We start from the raw sequence: 17,846 nt of genomic DNA, 5'->3' as shown, positions 1-17,846 counted from the left end.
TATGCATGTTGTTAGTGTTAGCATTATCTACATTAGTGCGCATCTTGCTAGTCTTAGAGTTATTTAGATTATATCCCATGTTGTTAGTGTCAGTATTATTTACATTAGTGCACATGACTTTTAGTTTGATTGTTGCGAGTAGTAATGAATATGGCTTTTTTAATTATGTATTTTTTTCTTTAAAGTTCAATCATGTATGATCCTGGTTTGTACTTTTTTTGTTATGTTATAGTCTGTTTATCTATGTTTTTTTTAATTTGTGTTCTGGGACATTCATTTTGTATGATCAATGAATCTTGAAACAGTTTAGCGTTTATTTTCTCTTATTGAACTGTGTCCGGGTTGGCGACATAGGCCGCATCTCTTTGGCTGATTCGGATATGCCTCGTCCATAGATACACAGCTTAGTCAGTCTCACACATAGTTCGAACCGGCCTAGTTCGAACTATGATTGGTGTAATTCGAACCAGCCTGGTTCGAATTACATGCAGACATTCTCTCTCTATAATTCGAACCACCTTGGTTCGAATTACCTTCATTACTAATTCGAACCAGGCTGGTTCGAATTACTAACAAAAAAAAAACCATAATTCGAACCAACCTGGTTCGATTTACTAATAAATAGAGTTCGAACCAACCTGGTTCGAATTATATAAAAATACGATCTGGCTTATTGCTGTAACGATTTTTGCTTTGGCGTATTTACGTAATTTTCTGAGCCAGTTGGCTTATTATGGTTTTTTACCCTATTAAGTATATTCAAGTTGTCTATTCAAATTGTCTCTAAATGATACAATATAAAAGGATATTTATAAGTACTAAGAGAATCGTAATAATAAATAAGTAATCTCCTATAATAAATATTCAGATATACTAAATAATACTAATTGATCATAATTGATCCTAATTATATTCTATAACAAAATAAAAGAGAAAAAAAACTGCATAAACTAATAAAACAAGTGCAGACGAAACTGCCGGAAAAAAGCACAGATGAAACTGCCGCTTGTTTGAAGGAAGCGCAGACCGTAACTGTCGCTAGTCTGAAGGAAGCGCAGACGACGCTTGTCTGTACGAATCGCAGATGGAACTCCCGGACGGAAAAGCAGACGGAACTACTGGACGGGAACACAAACGAAACTATACCGCAAGAGCGGCCTAAAAATTGCTAAAAAAAAATGGCGAATGGTCGGAAAAAAAAGTATTGACAAAAAAAATGACATAGAAAAAAAATGCAAAAATTATGATGATTTCACTGCAAGGAAAACAATATATCTTTTTCAAAAAAGATATTATGACTCTGATATCATATTAGAAACAAGAGACTTAATTAGAGAAAAATAGTATATTTTTAAATGTATTTAAATTATCTATTCAAATTATCTTCAAATAATATAATATATAAAAAAATATTTATAAATACTAAATAAATCAAAATAATAAAAACATAAAATCTTATAATTAATATACAAATATATTATATAAATATAAACGATACTAATTAATTATAATTAATCCTAATTATATTCTAACATCTTCCATGGCAGCAACGCTAATAAACACTTAAAAATAGACTCCTTCCTAGCTAACAAGGATTCCAATGGATGTTGGTTGAATATTATATACCAAGATAAATTATAAGCATAAATAGAGACATCTACTTATACCATTTGCAAGTCTTATTATAACAGCGTATCTATTAGTAATTCTATCACGAGCTTTCACGACACTAAAATATTAATACATGAGGTATTGACTATTGAGAAACAATATTGTTGGTGATCTTATATTATAAATCCAACGTGTCAACGGTGGGACTAATTGGGAGAACCATCCCCCTTCCCTTCCACCGTTTGTATATTGAGTATTCTATTCATAGAAACTTGTGGAAAATTAAAGAAAACACCTTTCATCTCATCCTAGAGTATATCCCCTAAACCCCATTCTGTGATTAAAATATGGATGAGAAAAGAAATCAAACTTGAGTTACGACTAACAATAAATGGTACATATGGTAACCTAACATGACACGGAGTCGTAATACAAGAATAGTCAAAGGATGATACCTCTCATAAGAAAAACAGATACACTTGGGAAGAAAGGCACCCAATAGAAACGGGGAAAGAGATCCGTGATCAGATTGGAAAAGGACACTTTTTAACTGGAAAGAGAAAGAGACAGAGAAAGCGGTGAAAAGAGTTTACAGTACAGATTCTAATTCTACACAAAGCCCTTTACAGTTTTCTTTTTCCTAATTTTAATAAGTTTACAGAAAAAGATAGAGGGCTTTTTCTCCAGCAGAGCAAATCTTAATGTTCATATGCTCTGCATCAGATCAACGGCCAATTATAAGATTCAATCAACGGTTACCATAGATTCACTAATCATTCATTATTCTACAATCCCCAAATACTAGCGAGAAAAGAGGAACAGAGCATTTCCCCATGCACCCTACTTTGCCACTCACTCCCTTTTCTACGCTACTAAAACGATGGTACGACGCCGTATTGGTTGTCCAGCATGAGACACCCTGGGACACCACCGCCGGGGCTGTAGAGACGATCCACCTCCGACTCGATTTCGGTCCGTTTAGCGAACCGGCCCTTGATCCTGGGCCGGGTTTCTGCATAAGCCTTACGCGAAGCGTATCTTATGGTCTTCTCGAACTTACGGTTCTTCCTCTTCTCCCTGTACCTCAGCACCCTCGCCTCACGGTCCATCCCGCACAGCTGCGTACCTCCGCCGCCACTTCCCGCCGATCCCATCCCACTCGAATCGGAGCAGTTCCGGCCGAACGAGTACGATATATCCGAGACGGTGTTCCCGTCTGGCACCACTCCTACATCAAGCGAAGACGAAGAAACCTGTTGTGCATAACAAAATTCAAATTTCAATCAGCGAAATTCAAGCTTTCCTCTACAATTTTAAGATGAGGTTGTTATATCTTAGCACTTACGCTTTGGCTAATAGACTGTGATGGATAGTTGAAGGAGGAAAGCTTCGATCTACAAAAATCGATGTCGAAGCAGCTACCTTCGGCATGGTGATTCATCATGGGAGCGGGTTTGGATTGAACCGGAACGACGCTGTCGTTTCCGGCGCTGTTGTTGTTGTTGTTGTTCTGGAAGGAGTTGGAATAATCGAAATCGAGGAAGGGATCCATTTCTGAGAAGAACATCTCCCTTGATTTCATGTCCGGGGCGTCCATAAGCTTTGAGCCGTAGTTTGGGTTGGGAATGAGCCAGGCGGCGTCGTCGTTGGGGAATCCGTCAGAGGAGATGCCGTTGTCGGTTGGGACGACGAAGCTGAAGGAGGCGGCAGAGGCCTTGACGATGGAGTCGGCAGAGTCAAAGAAGGGCTCGACGGGAATGCGCTCGTGGCGGCGGGCGAGGGGGTTAGCAGAGTGGATGTCAGAGTCGCAGGTGACGCAGAGGGCTGCTGCGTCAGCTTTGCAGGTGACCGCAGCAGGTGCCTGCTCGCAGACCTCACACATCCAGACTCGGTCGTGGCGGGAAGCAAGCTTGTTGGCGCAGTGAATCTTGGAATCGCAGGCTATGCAGAGGAAGGCGGAATCAGGGCGGCAGAAGAGTGCCGCGGAAGCGATCTTGCAGGAGTCGCATGGCTTGGGCGGCACGGTCCAGCCGCTCCTCAACCCCTTAAGGCCCATGGCTCTCTCTCTCAATTGTCCAGTAAGCAGCAGCAGCAGCAGTAGTAGTAGTTGCTCCCTGGAGATGTGGATTCTTGATTATTTTTTCTGAATGGGAACGGTGTGTTGATTTCTATTATTATCTAGGGGTTGGAGTGCGTCGTCGCATTGAGGAAATCTAGGTGATGACGAATGAAGGCACGACACGTGGGTTCTTATTGGCCACGAAAATGGTTCCCTGAGGCCAACAAATATATCTATTTCTATTTAGGAGTAGTAGTTGTCATCGTGTTGTGTCTGTGCCGACGTGGGCCCTCCACGGACACCAAGATCAAATTATCAAATTGGGAAGAGGCGACATGCTCAAGATGCCCACCCCATCCCACATGGATTTCAAGGCTTCAACATACATCAATAAAAATACATAATTAACTTTGTTTAATTATCGCACATAAATAATCAATAATAATCTTTTGATTTTATAAATACTAAAACAGATGAAAAATGAATGTCACAGGATTAGCACCGGTGGTTTGCTTGCATGATTATTCTGTGATTGTCAAAAATTTCTATGTTATTGTTAAATATAAAAGCAAATCTTGATTAAGAATAACTCTTTTTCAATTCCCCCCACATATTATTATGGTCCAGCATAATAGACCCACATTAACTGTTTACAGCTTCAATGACATTTGTGGGAGATTTTATAAGCCAGCACTTGTACACTCCTTTGGTGAAACGAACTGATTCGCCATTTTGAAGCCAGACAAAAACCACCTATGGATGTATACGTAATGTTTTCATCTCATGTATGTGGATATATACTATAGAGACTCGGCAAGTTTCACATTGGAGGCTCAAACTCTATCTTTCATCTTTTCTACTCTACATAAGTGCATACAAAAGGCCAAATTGATTGAAATATTGAACGGAGTTTTAAAATGTTGCAATAACATGTAACTTTTTCTATTTTATTTTATTTTTTTAATTTTTACTGGGATCGGAATAAGTCTTTCATTGTTACTCTTTATTTGGAGAAGTTATTATTGAATGAATTTTGTATGCAAGATATTCTGTTTAGGGTATATATAGTAATTAATTCTCTTGTGTCTGGTTTAGCATGTGTTTAGGTTAGATTTTTTAAAAGAAAAACTGGCAAAGAAACAGAAGTTAGGTTAGATATATATTGTTTATTGTTTGGTAAACACCAATTCAAAAGAATTCAATATCAGTTAGCCCACCAATATCAAAATGTATGTTTAAACTCCATGAGAGTTTACAGAAATATTTATATATAATAGGGTTTCATAAGAACTGGAAAAAATTTTAACTCGTTATTGTAACATATCATCCAAACTTTTACTATTTGTATATGGCAACTACTAATAGGTTAGAATAAATTTTCGTGATATTTTCATTCTTTTTATGGAACATTTTGAGCTACATGAATATATTAATTATCATCATTTTTAAAAACATTCTAACGAAGAATGGGTAACATGCTAAAACGAAATATTTTATTTCCCTCTTTTGTCACGTCATAATATGGTGGTATAAATAGGGTAATAATCATTTTTTGGATATGGAAGTAGTATCACGATTTACAAATGATATATATGCATGGTGTGGTAGTGCCGTTTAGGAGTTAGAGATAGGATGTGTAAACTAAATATGGTAAGTAGGAAGAGATATGATAATTAAGTAATTAAGTAATTAAGTAAGGAAAGAGAGTGTAATAATGGGTGACGTAATCATTTGTATCCTTCGCACCACCACAAGAAGAAAAGTCAAACAACTAACGCGAGGAGATTGAAATGGAAATGACCTTTGGAGTGGGGTAGAGCCGTCAAATGAACAAGGTTTAGCTGGTTGGAATCAATTATTAGACACATAAAGGTGAGGTAAATCGTAAAAAGATGCTTCTATAAATATGCCTACATGGTATTATTATTGGATATATTAATAAATTAATTATTTTTTTAATAAATTAAAATAAAATTAATTTTTTTATAATAATAATAATAATAAATTTAATTTTTTTTAAATTTAATTGTATTTTTATATTTTTATAAATTTAAATGTTCAAAAAATAAAATATCAGAGATATTATTATTTTTTGTTAAAAAAATTTAAAGATATTTAATTTAAATGATATAATTTAATCGAATTAAATTGAGTCTAATAATTATAATACAGATAATTAAATTTATTATTGTTACTATAATAAATTAATTTTGTTCTGATTTATAATAAAAAATAAATTATTAATTGATTTAATAAAATGTCTAATAATAACATAATATGTGTAAATAATTTTTAAAAAAATATATATTTTTAGTGTCTTTATTAAAATAGTACGCATTAAAATTTTAGATTGATAAGAATAATGTATAATATAAACTGATAAACTTCCGTTAGAGCTTTAGATTGATAATCTGTATCATCATATTATTTGTTAGTGATTGATAAGAATAATGTATAATATAAACTCATAAACTTCCGTTAGAGTTTTAGATTGATAATCTGTATCATCATATTATTTGTTAGTGTGTGACTGTGTGTTAATGTAAATAATGTATTTAGTGTTTATTATTTTAACTGTTTATATATTTTTATTAAAAAAATAAAAAAACAAAAAAATTAGTAGATATGGATAAAATCAAATCGACTAACTTTTAAAGAAGTATTTTTTTTATTGAGTAATGACTGACAGTTTTAATTCATCTTCTTAATTATTTGTCTAATATTTAAAAAAATTATTTTATTAAATATATATGTTATTTTTAAAATATCAAATATTAAACAAATTCAAATTTTTATTTATTTAAAAGTTTTGGAAGATAATTAAGAGAATAAATTAAAAGTGTATACTTTTTTATTGACCTGATCAACTCGTCTATTTTTGTGAAAACATTGAACCACTTGTAAATTGCAACTCTTTTTTTAGGACCATGTATTAAGAAAGTATAATTAATCAACTCTATATGTAATCAACTTGGTTATTTAGTAATTTACTTTTAAAAAAATAAAAATTTAATTATAAAACTTTAAAAACGTTTTTCAATAAAAGTTAAAATTAGTAAATCAATTTTATGAGATTTTATAATAAATTAAACTAATAATTAAGAGAGAGGATAGAGTGATCTAAAAATTTGATAAAAAAGATATTATTCAACTAATTTATTTGTGTAAGTGTTATAGGCAGAAGTATTTTCGGAGAATATAATAAGCTATAATTTCACTAATACAATTTGGCAAAGATTTATCCCACCAAGAGTTGAGTTGTTTACGTAGTTTGTGCTGGTTGACAGGGTGAATACAAAAAAACTATGTGGATTAAGTATTATTGACCAAGATGATCATATATGTGTATTATGTAATAAATTTGTTGAAACTGATTTTTACTTGTTCATCGGATGTGAGTTTACTTGACAGATGTGGTGTGTTTGGTTGTTCGTTCTTGGAAGGATGTGGGTTATTCCAGATACTTTCAGGTAACACTTTAAAAATTAGACGGATTTACCAACGGTAAAAGTGGAGAGAAAAATGTGGTTCATTGATTTTTTTGCTGTCATTTGGACAATTTGATTAGAAACAAATGATAGAATCTTCAACAATCAGTGTTCAAGTATGGTGAAAATTATTAACAAATTCTTTATAAACTCTGGCGAATAGTTTGGTGGTGAACCATTTGGTTGTTGATGACAATACTAAAGATGACTAAGAATTATTTTGAGTTATTTTAGAATTTATAAGTTGTTGCTTCTTTGTTCTTGCTCCATCTTGTTGTATTGAGCTCTTTTTACTTTAAAAAAAAATTTTCAAAAACGTGTTCGTGGGATTCCTATTGTGCTTATCCATCCAAACCGCAACGCCACTTCTCTTCCTGCAACTCGTTGTCCCGCGACGCCGTGCCCTCTCTCTTTGAATCCTCTCGTCGCTCGTCTCCCCCTGCAATTCTTCCCTAATGCCTTCTCATGCAATTTGTCTTGTCGTCTTACGATACCGTGTCCTCTCTTCTAAATTCTTTTCTTCTAAGTTTAGATGCTTCATTTTATTAATTTTAAATGTTTTTTTTCTAAGTTTCAAATATACTTTTGTGATATATTTTTAGGATGATTTTTATTATAGTAGTAGATTTTTTTTATTTTGAATATTCTTTTTTCAATAATTTTAAATGTCTTATTTTATTAAATTTTAAATAAAATGATGTTGAGTATTTTTCCTTTTTTAGATTTTGGATATTTTTTTTAACCACAATGAAATTATTGACCGTGGACATATTGTCTGTGGACGATACATAAAAAATAAAAGAATTTTGTTATGTAGACAATGGTTTTTGTGAACAATGAGTTTTAAAATTAGTCCAATAAAGTAAAAACAGATTATACATCTAAATTACCCACTTCAATCTTAATATTAGAATAATTATCCGCACATCTAATAAATTAAACATTTGATATATCTATAATTCACATTATTTAATATTTTTATTATCTATTTACATTTTTTTTAAATGAAATGCCTCATCTAATTATTTTCTCACATAAGTATATAAAATTTAAATATTTTCAATGAGTGAACATTCGTACATACATGCTGGCTCGAGTGAGAAGTGTTAGTTATTTAAGAAGAGATACAGCTAGCGTTACTAGAAGATGGGAAGAGAGAGAGAAGGGGGAGATGAACTGATCATGCATGTTAATAATTGTAGCTGTGGACTGAAAATTAGGTAAGTTAGCTTTGAGGGCGATTCATCAGGATAAGGTTCACGCCAGTTATCCTTAAAATTTTTGATAAGTAATAACTTTATAATTTTTTTTCAACGTTATCTTCCCTCTTCCCTCTTCCCTCTTCCCTCATATCTCTGACTCTCTCCAACAACATCAACTTTTTCACGACAATTCTCCAATAGCAGCAACATATACAGGGAAGTAAATTATATGAAAGCTATTGATGATTATCGATTTCAAGTATATATGTATTATTCAAACTTAATAGTATATATGTATTATTCAATAACATAAAGTATGGATAACCAATAAATTTAGTGTACAATATATATAATAGAGATAAAATTAAAATTTATATCAAATAATAAATAAATAATCAATTTTTAATAATTACTAATTTAAAATTTAAAATAAATAAGAATTTACAACAATTACGTAAATTCTAAAAATCGGCTTTCTTCTTTTCCATCTGATGTGATTGTCTTCTTACTCAGTTTTTTTGTCTCTCACCGGTGCCGCGTCGTCACAGACATCAGTCGCCATCGCCCATAACTCACGCTGACGTGCGCATCATAAATGCCCAATAGCACTGTCGTGTAGTTTGCGTCGTTTTCGCAATCTTACATTGTATCAGTCGTACAACCTCTTCTCCGTGTCGGCGGTTTCTCCCTCTTAACGTCGTCATTCGTGATGTATAGGAGACACACAAGTGTGTTGTTTTCATATGTCCATCACGCCACACAAGATCATAAATGGAGATACTCCGTTCGCACATGTTGCGTCGATCGCACAGCCCAAGACCACCATGGCCGCTGCCGCCTTCAACGACGTCACTTCCCCCTACATAGGTATAGGTCCAAGATCAACATAAGATAGCACAACAATATGTTCCCGTTTTTGTACATGTAAACGTAGTCCACTTAAAAAATGTTCTGTCTTGTGCGGTCAATTTGACATTCTTGAATTTTTCTTCCCTTACGTCTTCAAGGTATATACATTAACGGACGAATTTAGTATGTAGATGATTATTTTAATTTTTAATTGGATGGTTATTTTGTTTAATTCTGTTTAAGTATATACAATTAACAAATGATGGATGTTCATTTCACTAGGTAGTCGAATGATTATTTTAATAACTACATGGATGGTTGTTTGATGGCCGATGAAGAAGCTTCTAGAGGTGGGATGATTGATGAGGATGAAATAGCAAACATTGAAGAAAAAGATGTTTAGATAAATTCTATTGGTAGATTAAGATTTGAATGATTAATTTTTTAAAATAACAGTTTGAATATTTTTTGTATTAAGCCAAATTTAAAATTTATTATACACATTATTAAGATTTTTTATTATTTTTTTAGTTGAGTTCATTCAATAATGGTGATGAAACCACGAAGTAGAGAAAAAAGAGTGAAGAATAGAAAAGCATATTGGACCAAAAAAAATTGACTGTAAAGTTCTTTAATAGCGGCATAAATTTGCAATTATTTCAAAATGTTAAAGGGTGAAATTAAAATTACAATTAAATTTAAAAAATATTTTTGATTTTTTTTCAAAAAATAATTAAATATAGATTAGATCATTTGTGTCTTAAAATACGTATTGAAAATATAAATTAATTTAAAAAATATATATATATATATTAAATTTTTTATATTCATTAAAAAATATTTAAAGTATATATTAGCTAAACTCATCATTAGGTATTTATGAAAATTTGATTTTCTAATGTTTACCTTGAAGTCAACGTCAATTCATTATCGTTATACTAAATTTGCCTCTTTGAATATTGAAGTCTCTGCATATTAGTACTACAGTTTGCTAGTTTGCAAATTGCAAAGAACACCTTATCTTTATTTGTATTTTACTCTATATAGTAAGTACTATGTACTATGTAGGATCTGATATCTGTGTTAGCCATACTAATAACTCAGTTAAATGCAATTACTACTACATCAATTTAGTGAGTCACAATTTTATTTTATTATACACAAAAGGTAATTAAGTTATTATTCTAATTAATGTTATAAAAGACTAAGATAATATTGCTTCTTTCTTTCGTATGATATTATAATTTGACATATGCAGATAAATTATAACAAAAGCTTTATGATGATGATGATGATGACAATTTGACTAAGATAAAACAATATGACAGCTGGTCAAAATCATTTACATACGAATATAGAAGGATAGAAGATTCAATGTTCTGGAATCATTCCACCATTCTATGTAGATAAAAAAAAAAAACCAAATTAATGCATACGTGGTTAGTGACGTCATAAGGCATAAACGAAACCAATCAAGACGACGGAAGTAGATAAATTAATTTTAATTGAAAAGTCGGTTCTGACTCGTGAAGATTGGTTCGTGCCATCTTAATCTATTCACTTCCAAGTTAAGGGATTACTAACATTATATATATATTTTCTTAAATACTTGAAGACAATAATGGGGGTATAACTTTCGGTCCCTTTCTTTGGGCGGTCGCATGGTGTAAAAATAAAATTAAAAAAAAAAAGAAAAAGAAGAAAGGAAGTAATTAAAGGAAAAAACAATTACATGCATTAACATAAACGAAAAAGACAGAAGCAGCTTGGTGGTAGTTTGTGTGGTGGCAACGACGCGGAGTCATACATCGTTTTGCTTTGCCTTGCCTTTGAGGGTGTGATACATATGCATATACACCATTCATTGAAAGCGATGTATTATTTTTTGTATCAACTTACTTAGTCTAATTATTTTACATAATAATCATAAAAATGTCTATAGACTTAAATGTATAAGATCAAATTGAATATTTTTCGAGGTGGAAAGGCAAGATATACCAAAAGGCTAGGTCCGTTTTCTTGTGAAATTAAGCTTTTTCTTCAAATCAATGCTTTTCCCTACCACCTAGGGTATTGCCTTTCGGCACTTCTTGTGAATTAATGGTAAGATGTGATTAACGTTCTAACTGTTTGACCATCTTAACGCGTATTAATTGCGGATATTCCTATTCTAAAAGTTTTCGTTTGTTTGTTTCTTATGATTTTTATTAGAGTAATCTTACATGTATACTAAAATCAGTCATTAAAGTCACATTATTCGTATAAAATATGGTAAATGCTACCCTACCCTCTCTAAAGTAACATGTAAGTTACCCTCTCTAATATGTCATATTTTAATTGAGTGTTTATTTTAACCTGAGTTACTTTAATCTCATGAGAGTTAATATCTTGGAAGACGTAACGGCTAATAAGACGGTGATACTTAGGAGACACAACGACGACGACAAAGGAATGCGGATGAGTAAACGCAATTAGAGAGAGTTGGAATACTTTTCTGGAAGAATGATTTGGGAAGAGAAAACAAGACACCCAATGAGACGGTGATTCTTGGGAGGCGTAACGACGACGATGAAGGAGTACAATGGGGAGGAGTAAACGCAATTAGAGAGAGTTGGAGTACCTTATCTGAAAGAATGATTTGGGAAGATAAAATAAGATAGCCACCGTGATGTTTGGGAGGCGTAATGAAGACGACAAAGGTACCTTTTCTAGAAGAATGATTTGGGAAGAGAAAACGGAACACCAATGAGAAGCAACGACGACGAAAGAGTGGAGAAGGTAACTCAGGTTAAAATAAACACCCAATTAAAATGTGACACATCAGAGAGGGTAACTTACATGTTACTTTAGAGAGGGTACGGTAGTATTCACCATAAAATATATGTTAGAATATAAATATACATTGAAAATAATTAAATCATATATATATATTTATATACAATACATTAGTTGCTAATTTTTGTGGTTGATTTTAGTTTATAATATTATTTTTGATTTTATTATTATTAATCCATCACTATGCTACAGTATGTATTTGTAGAACGTTAGCTGCTCAAAATCGAAAAATAAGAAAAAAATATATATACAAGAACTAAAAGATTTACTTAACAGGTACTCTTAACTATTTGTATTTACATGTAGATTAAGAAGTGTCTACCTAACATAATTTTATATATGTATTTAGCTTTACTCTATTTCTATAGTTTTCTTCTATTGATATTTAATTAACTTGTTCACTTTATGATTGACAATATAGTATTCTACTATTTTTACCAGTAATTTATTAAAGGTAGAGTTCAAAACTTTAAAAAAAATTTTTTTTAAGCAAATTATAGCATGGGGGCTGTCTTAGAATGCTGGGGGCAAGCTGCAAGCTTACACACTATTTTCTTTACATTAGTTTTTGGTGATATGATATGTAGAAATCCTGTACTTTGATATGTTTGCTCCCCACTTTGTAAAGGTGGAGTAATGGAGTGTTATCTTAACTTGTGAATTGTAGAGATACTAATAACAACACTAGATACTATATGATATAGAACATATATAAATATGTTTGATTTTTTTTTTGTCAAATAGACACTATATATGACTTTTTTTTTTTATATAAATAAACATATGAAAAATTTTATTTTCAGAAATACGCATAAATTAAAATATTATCTGAAATACGCATGGCCAACTCAAGGGCGTCGCTCACGAAATGAAGTTGTCCATCAACTCACCCCCGACGCCGGCGAAATGGAGGGGACAGCTGCAGGCTCCAATTCACCTGCGGCGGACACGAAATGGGAGGACAGCCATTTAGTGGCTGCCATCCACGAAATGGGAAAACTAGGGGCGGCGATACGAATTGGTGTACTTCTTGTGTACCGCCTACGAATTGGGACCATAATTTGCCTATATAGTGTGTGTTTGGATTACAGTTTATAAATGAGAATTTGCATAAAATTGATTTTGCAAATTTGATTTTGATAAAAAGTAAGTTTGTGTTAAAGTGATTTATGTTTGGTAATTTTTGTATCAAAATGGATTATAGTAAAATAAATGTTGTTTGGCTTATACCATTCAAAATCACTTTTAGATAAAAAAATTACTAAAATAGATATTAACTTAAATAATTTTTTTATATTATTCTATCATTTTAATTAATTTAGATATTTAAATAGATCTTATTAATTAATTTTATAATAAAATTAATATTTACTTACTAAAATAAAAATAATATATAAAAATAGATAAAATATATTTTTAAATAAAAATAAAAAATATAAATTTTAGATATATATTTATATATGTAAAAGAATATTTAATCAAATATGTTACATTTTTTAAGTATTAACGTAAAAATGTTACTTTAGTATTTTTTTTACATCGTACTCTTACTCTAGTACTCTTAGTAATCTTATTCTTAATATTAATTTGGAATCCAACTTGAAATCCAACGTTTATGATTTTATTATTATTTATGATTAATTTTTTATTTAATTTATCTTTTTTAATGAAATAATAATTTATATTACAAAAAATTATACTAAAACATAATATACGAGAATTACAATTATAAAAGAGAGTACTAGAAATAATAAAAAACTTAAATATTTATGTTGTAGTAATGGAAACAAATCTGAAAATTCTTGATGATCTTTTTTATATAGTATATTTTTAATATTTTTAGTATTCTTTTTTTGTATACTATAAATTTTTACTATTATTATTATTTACGGTTAATTTTTTGTTTAATTTACTTGACCTGATAGAATCAATAAATCATATTATAAAAAGATAATAACAAATATAATACACAAAAATCACAATTATAAAAGTGTATAATCTCAAACAAACAATTAAAAAAAATAAAATAATAAATAATAGAAAGATAGAGCTCGTATAAATAGAAATAACAAGAATTCTATAAATAATACAATAACATACATAAAGGATAAAGTTGGTAACAAGTAAATAAATTATTAGTATCCTGAGCTAAAAGCCGTTAAGAAAACGAAGAAGCTACAAATAGTTGCTTCTTGTAAACGTGGTTTTGGTAGGATTTCTGCGTTCATGAGAAAAAAAATTTGCCAAACTAAAAGTTGAAGCTTCCAAGAAGTCTAAACGTGCTTCTTCCCTTCCAACGGGTTTCCCAAACACACCCATAAACGCTCGTGGATCATTCCCAGAGAAGCCATTATCTACACTCTCCTCCTACTCTCCAAGATTTGCGGCCGGTGGGCTAGACATGCCCCATTTCGTGTGCGCCGGCCATGAGGTGCTTCATCCCCTTAGTGGCAGCCACGAAATTGCAAAGTCTGCAGCTGTTCCCTCCATTTTGTGGGCGCCGATGGTGAATTAATGGGTAATTCTATTTCGTAGACGACGCCCTTGAGTTGGCCATGCGTATTTCAGACAATATTTCAATCCATACGTATTTCTGGAAATAAAATTTTTCATATGTTTATTTATATAAAAATGCCCACTATATATATATATATATATATATATATATATATATATATAATATAATATAATATAAAAATTTTGTAGATATATTATAATAATAAGTTGATATTTTATTAATAGTAAAATACAAACTAATATAATAATGAAAAAACTTTGACCGAAACAAAAGATAATAGCAATAAGTGATACATGATATTATACATTATTGATGTATATATGTACATTTATTGAAAAGTCTAAGATAGAAGGGAATAACTCAAATCGAAATGTTCTTTATCATGAGATATTGAGGTCCAAATAATGCTAGAGCTAGATTAATGGAGAAAGAATTGCTTTCATTCTTATGTTAAAATAAACATATAAGAAATGGTAGGTTTAATTTATGAGCTCTATGATATATTCATCCGGGAAAAGAAAAGTTTGTAAGCTATTCAATATGAAGTTTTGCATAAGGAAGAACAAGAATAAGCGTATTGAAAAGTAGTATTCGTTATAAAGAATCAATTTGGTTTTGCACTAATAAATAAGCCTGATATATTTGAAAGATATGCGAGGTCTACAATGATTTCCATAAGAGTTAATGAAAGCATATGACACATGTCAAGAGAAGTTGTGTGGAAGGTTCTAGATATTAAAATATAGGAGTTTGGTTCTTATATCTTATCTATTCAAATAATGAAACTGTGAAAGGAATCAAGGACGTATCACTTAATTATAATCATTATATATAAGAACACACGGTGGACTATTAGTAATTCTTTATAACAAACACTTATATTATTATTGGCAAATTTGTAAAAGTTAGTTAGTAATTTATTACTCAACAGAGAAATGTACTACTGTATTTGTTCCGGAATGGAGTTAAATGGTCTGAATCTGGCGCTCAGTTTTAGAAGTATACCTTTAAATGATTCTAATTAGACATGGAAAAAATATCTGTCCCTCTGTCTCAAATATTTTTTCTGAATTAGAATGATATCTCTTTAGATTTTCTTCCTTTACTCAACTATAAATAGCTAAAATTTTTACGTACGAATGATTTCAATGTGAAATATGAAAATATTTATTTATTTTAATATTTTATATTGATATGATGATAATATAAAATTGACATTTTATAATAAAAAAATTAATTATAAAAAGATAAAACAACATTTTGTAAAGTCTCACAATAATATATAATACATCATTTAGGTTATTTTTAAAGAATTCACTTTTAATAATTCAATATATATATAAAAAAAACCTACAAATGTGGAATAAAATACCACAACATAAGTGAACACTCTGCTTTAACACGTGTCTATTAAATTTTTATTGAAGCTTGTCCTTACAAATAGCCCACCATCTTTATTTAAAGCTGGAGTAGAAAACCTCAGTTGAGACCTTAACCCAGTAATGATATACTTTGGCAAGATGTAACTTTAATTTATGCACGAAAACAAATTGTTTCAAAGATTATCTGAAACGGTAAATGTGGGGTCTAGATTTTTTTTGAGGCAGCCTCTGATTTATATTGATGTCGTTGTCTAAATTTTTCGTGAAAAAGTAAGGATGTTACCTATAAGAAACTCTAATATTTAAATTAGCAAAGATTAAGTAGATTTTTAGTAGATTAAATTCTGAATATATTTAAGAAAATTAATATATTTACAATAAAAAAGATAATCATATTTTTGGAATAATTTTACTTTAAGTATTGAATAATCATTTTCTTTTTTTAAAAAAAAAATTGTTGAGATATTCTATCTAAATAAATGATAAATATCTTAAGAGTTAATTATTTTATTTAAAAAAATAGAGTCGCACTACTGTTGTTGCATCCGATTTCTATAAAATCGAGTAGGTATAGAGAAGACATAATCTCTTACATAAGTCTTTATTTTTTTATGTGTAGTTTTATTTTAAATTATAGTATAAACAAAGAAAAAATTTTCAAATAAATCAGTATATTAATATTTTAGTAATTTTTAATCGTTAATTAATCTTAATTATAAAAAAATATATAATATAATCAATTAACCGTTAAAAATTATTGAAACAACAATACTAATATACTTAAAAATTTTCCTAAACAAAGTATCTATTCTTAACTCTAATCCTAAATCGAAACAATTCCGAAGATATATGGTTAGTTAATGAAATGGGTATGAATGAATATTTTGGAAGTTAATGGGGATGCTTCAAGCGTGCTAGTCAGTGCCGATGGCTGATGGATGATGCGATGGGAGCCCTCGACGTGTCTCTCTGCTGGCCTTGTTTTCTGTATCCCACTTATATTAATTTATTAATAATGAGTCTTGCATTGCCCCATCAACTCCCTAATAATAATGCTATTTACATTTTGCACTAAACAACTTTTAACTTCTCTATATACTTCCTTTCCTTTTCAAGCAAATATCTTTCGCTTTTTTCATTCTTGATTTTGATATGGATTTAGTTAACCTGTATTTTAAAATCACATGTTAAAATTAAAAAAATCAAATAATTTTATTAAAAGTATAAAAAAAATTAATTTTTTAATGTATTTATTTTTTATTAATAATAATCTTATTATATACTCTAAAAATGCATTGTTAGCAAAACTAGTTTCATTCTCTGCCCTGCACGAAAATTTAAATTATAAACTTAAATAAATATTCTTTGCTATGAATATAAATTAATTTAATTTAAAATAATTGATACCTATATAATAATATTTGATGTGTAACTTATTGAAAATTGAATTATTAATTATTTTTTTTTCATAAAATTTATAGTATGCAAAAATAGTATTTTTTATTATTTAAAAAATTATCCATAATTTTTTAATTATGTAATTAACTTAGTTAATAATTTTTATTATTGTTTTTCTACTAAACAAAAATATTGCAGTTTATACTATTTAAATATTTTTTTAATATTAATATATATAATTAAAAAAAGTATTGGCATATTATGTTTATTGTTTTATATAATGACTTAAATTGTTTATTTGGTATGAAAAATAATATTAATGACATTTTAATGTATATATACGAAAAGAAGAATATTAAAATTATGCAATATATTATATGTTATAAAAATGAGATGATTTATATACATAAAGTAATTATATGATTACTACAAAAATATCAAAATTATCATTTATCATATATAATAATCTTAAATACATGTAGTGTCATTTATATAGTAATATAA

The 17,846-nt window shown here is 29.9% G+C and overlaps 1 protein-coding gene across 1 annotated transcript; it reads right to left on the bottom strand.

Annotated features, from left to right (window-relative positions):
* Positions 1 to 2,138: 2,138 nt before the first annotated feature.
* On the bottom strand, positions 2,139 to 3,775 carry LOC130968034 (zinc finger protein CONSTANS-LIKE 5-like). Its single transcript, XM_057893119.1, has 2 exons — positions 2,957 to 3,775; positions 2,139 to 2,864 (listed from the first exon to the last, which is right to left on the bottom strand). Exons 1-2 carry the CDS (start codon positions 3,665 to 3,667, stop codon positions 2,484 to 2,486), a joined length of 1,092 nt encoding a protein of 363 aa, XP_057749102.1. The 5' UTR covers positions 3,668 to 3,775; the 3' UTR covers positions 2,139 to 2,483.
* Positions 3,776 to 17,846: the final 14,071 nt, after the last annotated feature.

The sequence above is a fragment of the Arachis stenosperma genome, chromosome 1, assembly GCF_014773155.1.
Source record: "Arachis stenosperma cultivar V10309 chromosome 1, arast.V10309.gnm1.PFL2, whole genome shotgun sequence".
NCBI lineage: Eukaryota > Viridiplantae > Streptophyta > Magnoliopsida > Fabales > Fabaceae > Arachis > Arachis stenosperma.
The sequence above is the reverse complement of the archived record's forward strand: the minus strand, read 5'-3'. Positions and strand labels throughout refer to the sequence as shown.

Bases quoted from the DNA above. Each gene is read 5' to 3' on its own strand.
- LOC130968034 (XM_057893119.1), bottom strand. From the start codon at position 3,667: ATGGGCCTTAAGGGGTTGAGGAGCGGCTGGACCGTGCCGCCCAAGCCA. The intron at 2,865-2,956 runs GTAAGTGCTAAG...TATGCACAACAG, and splicing joins CACAGTCTATTAGCCAAAGC to GTTTCTTCGTCTTCGCTTGA.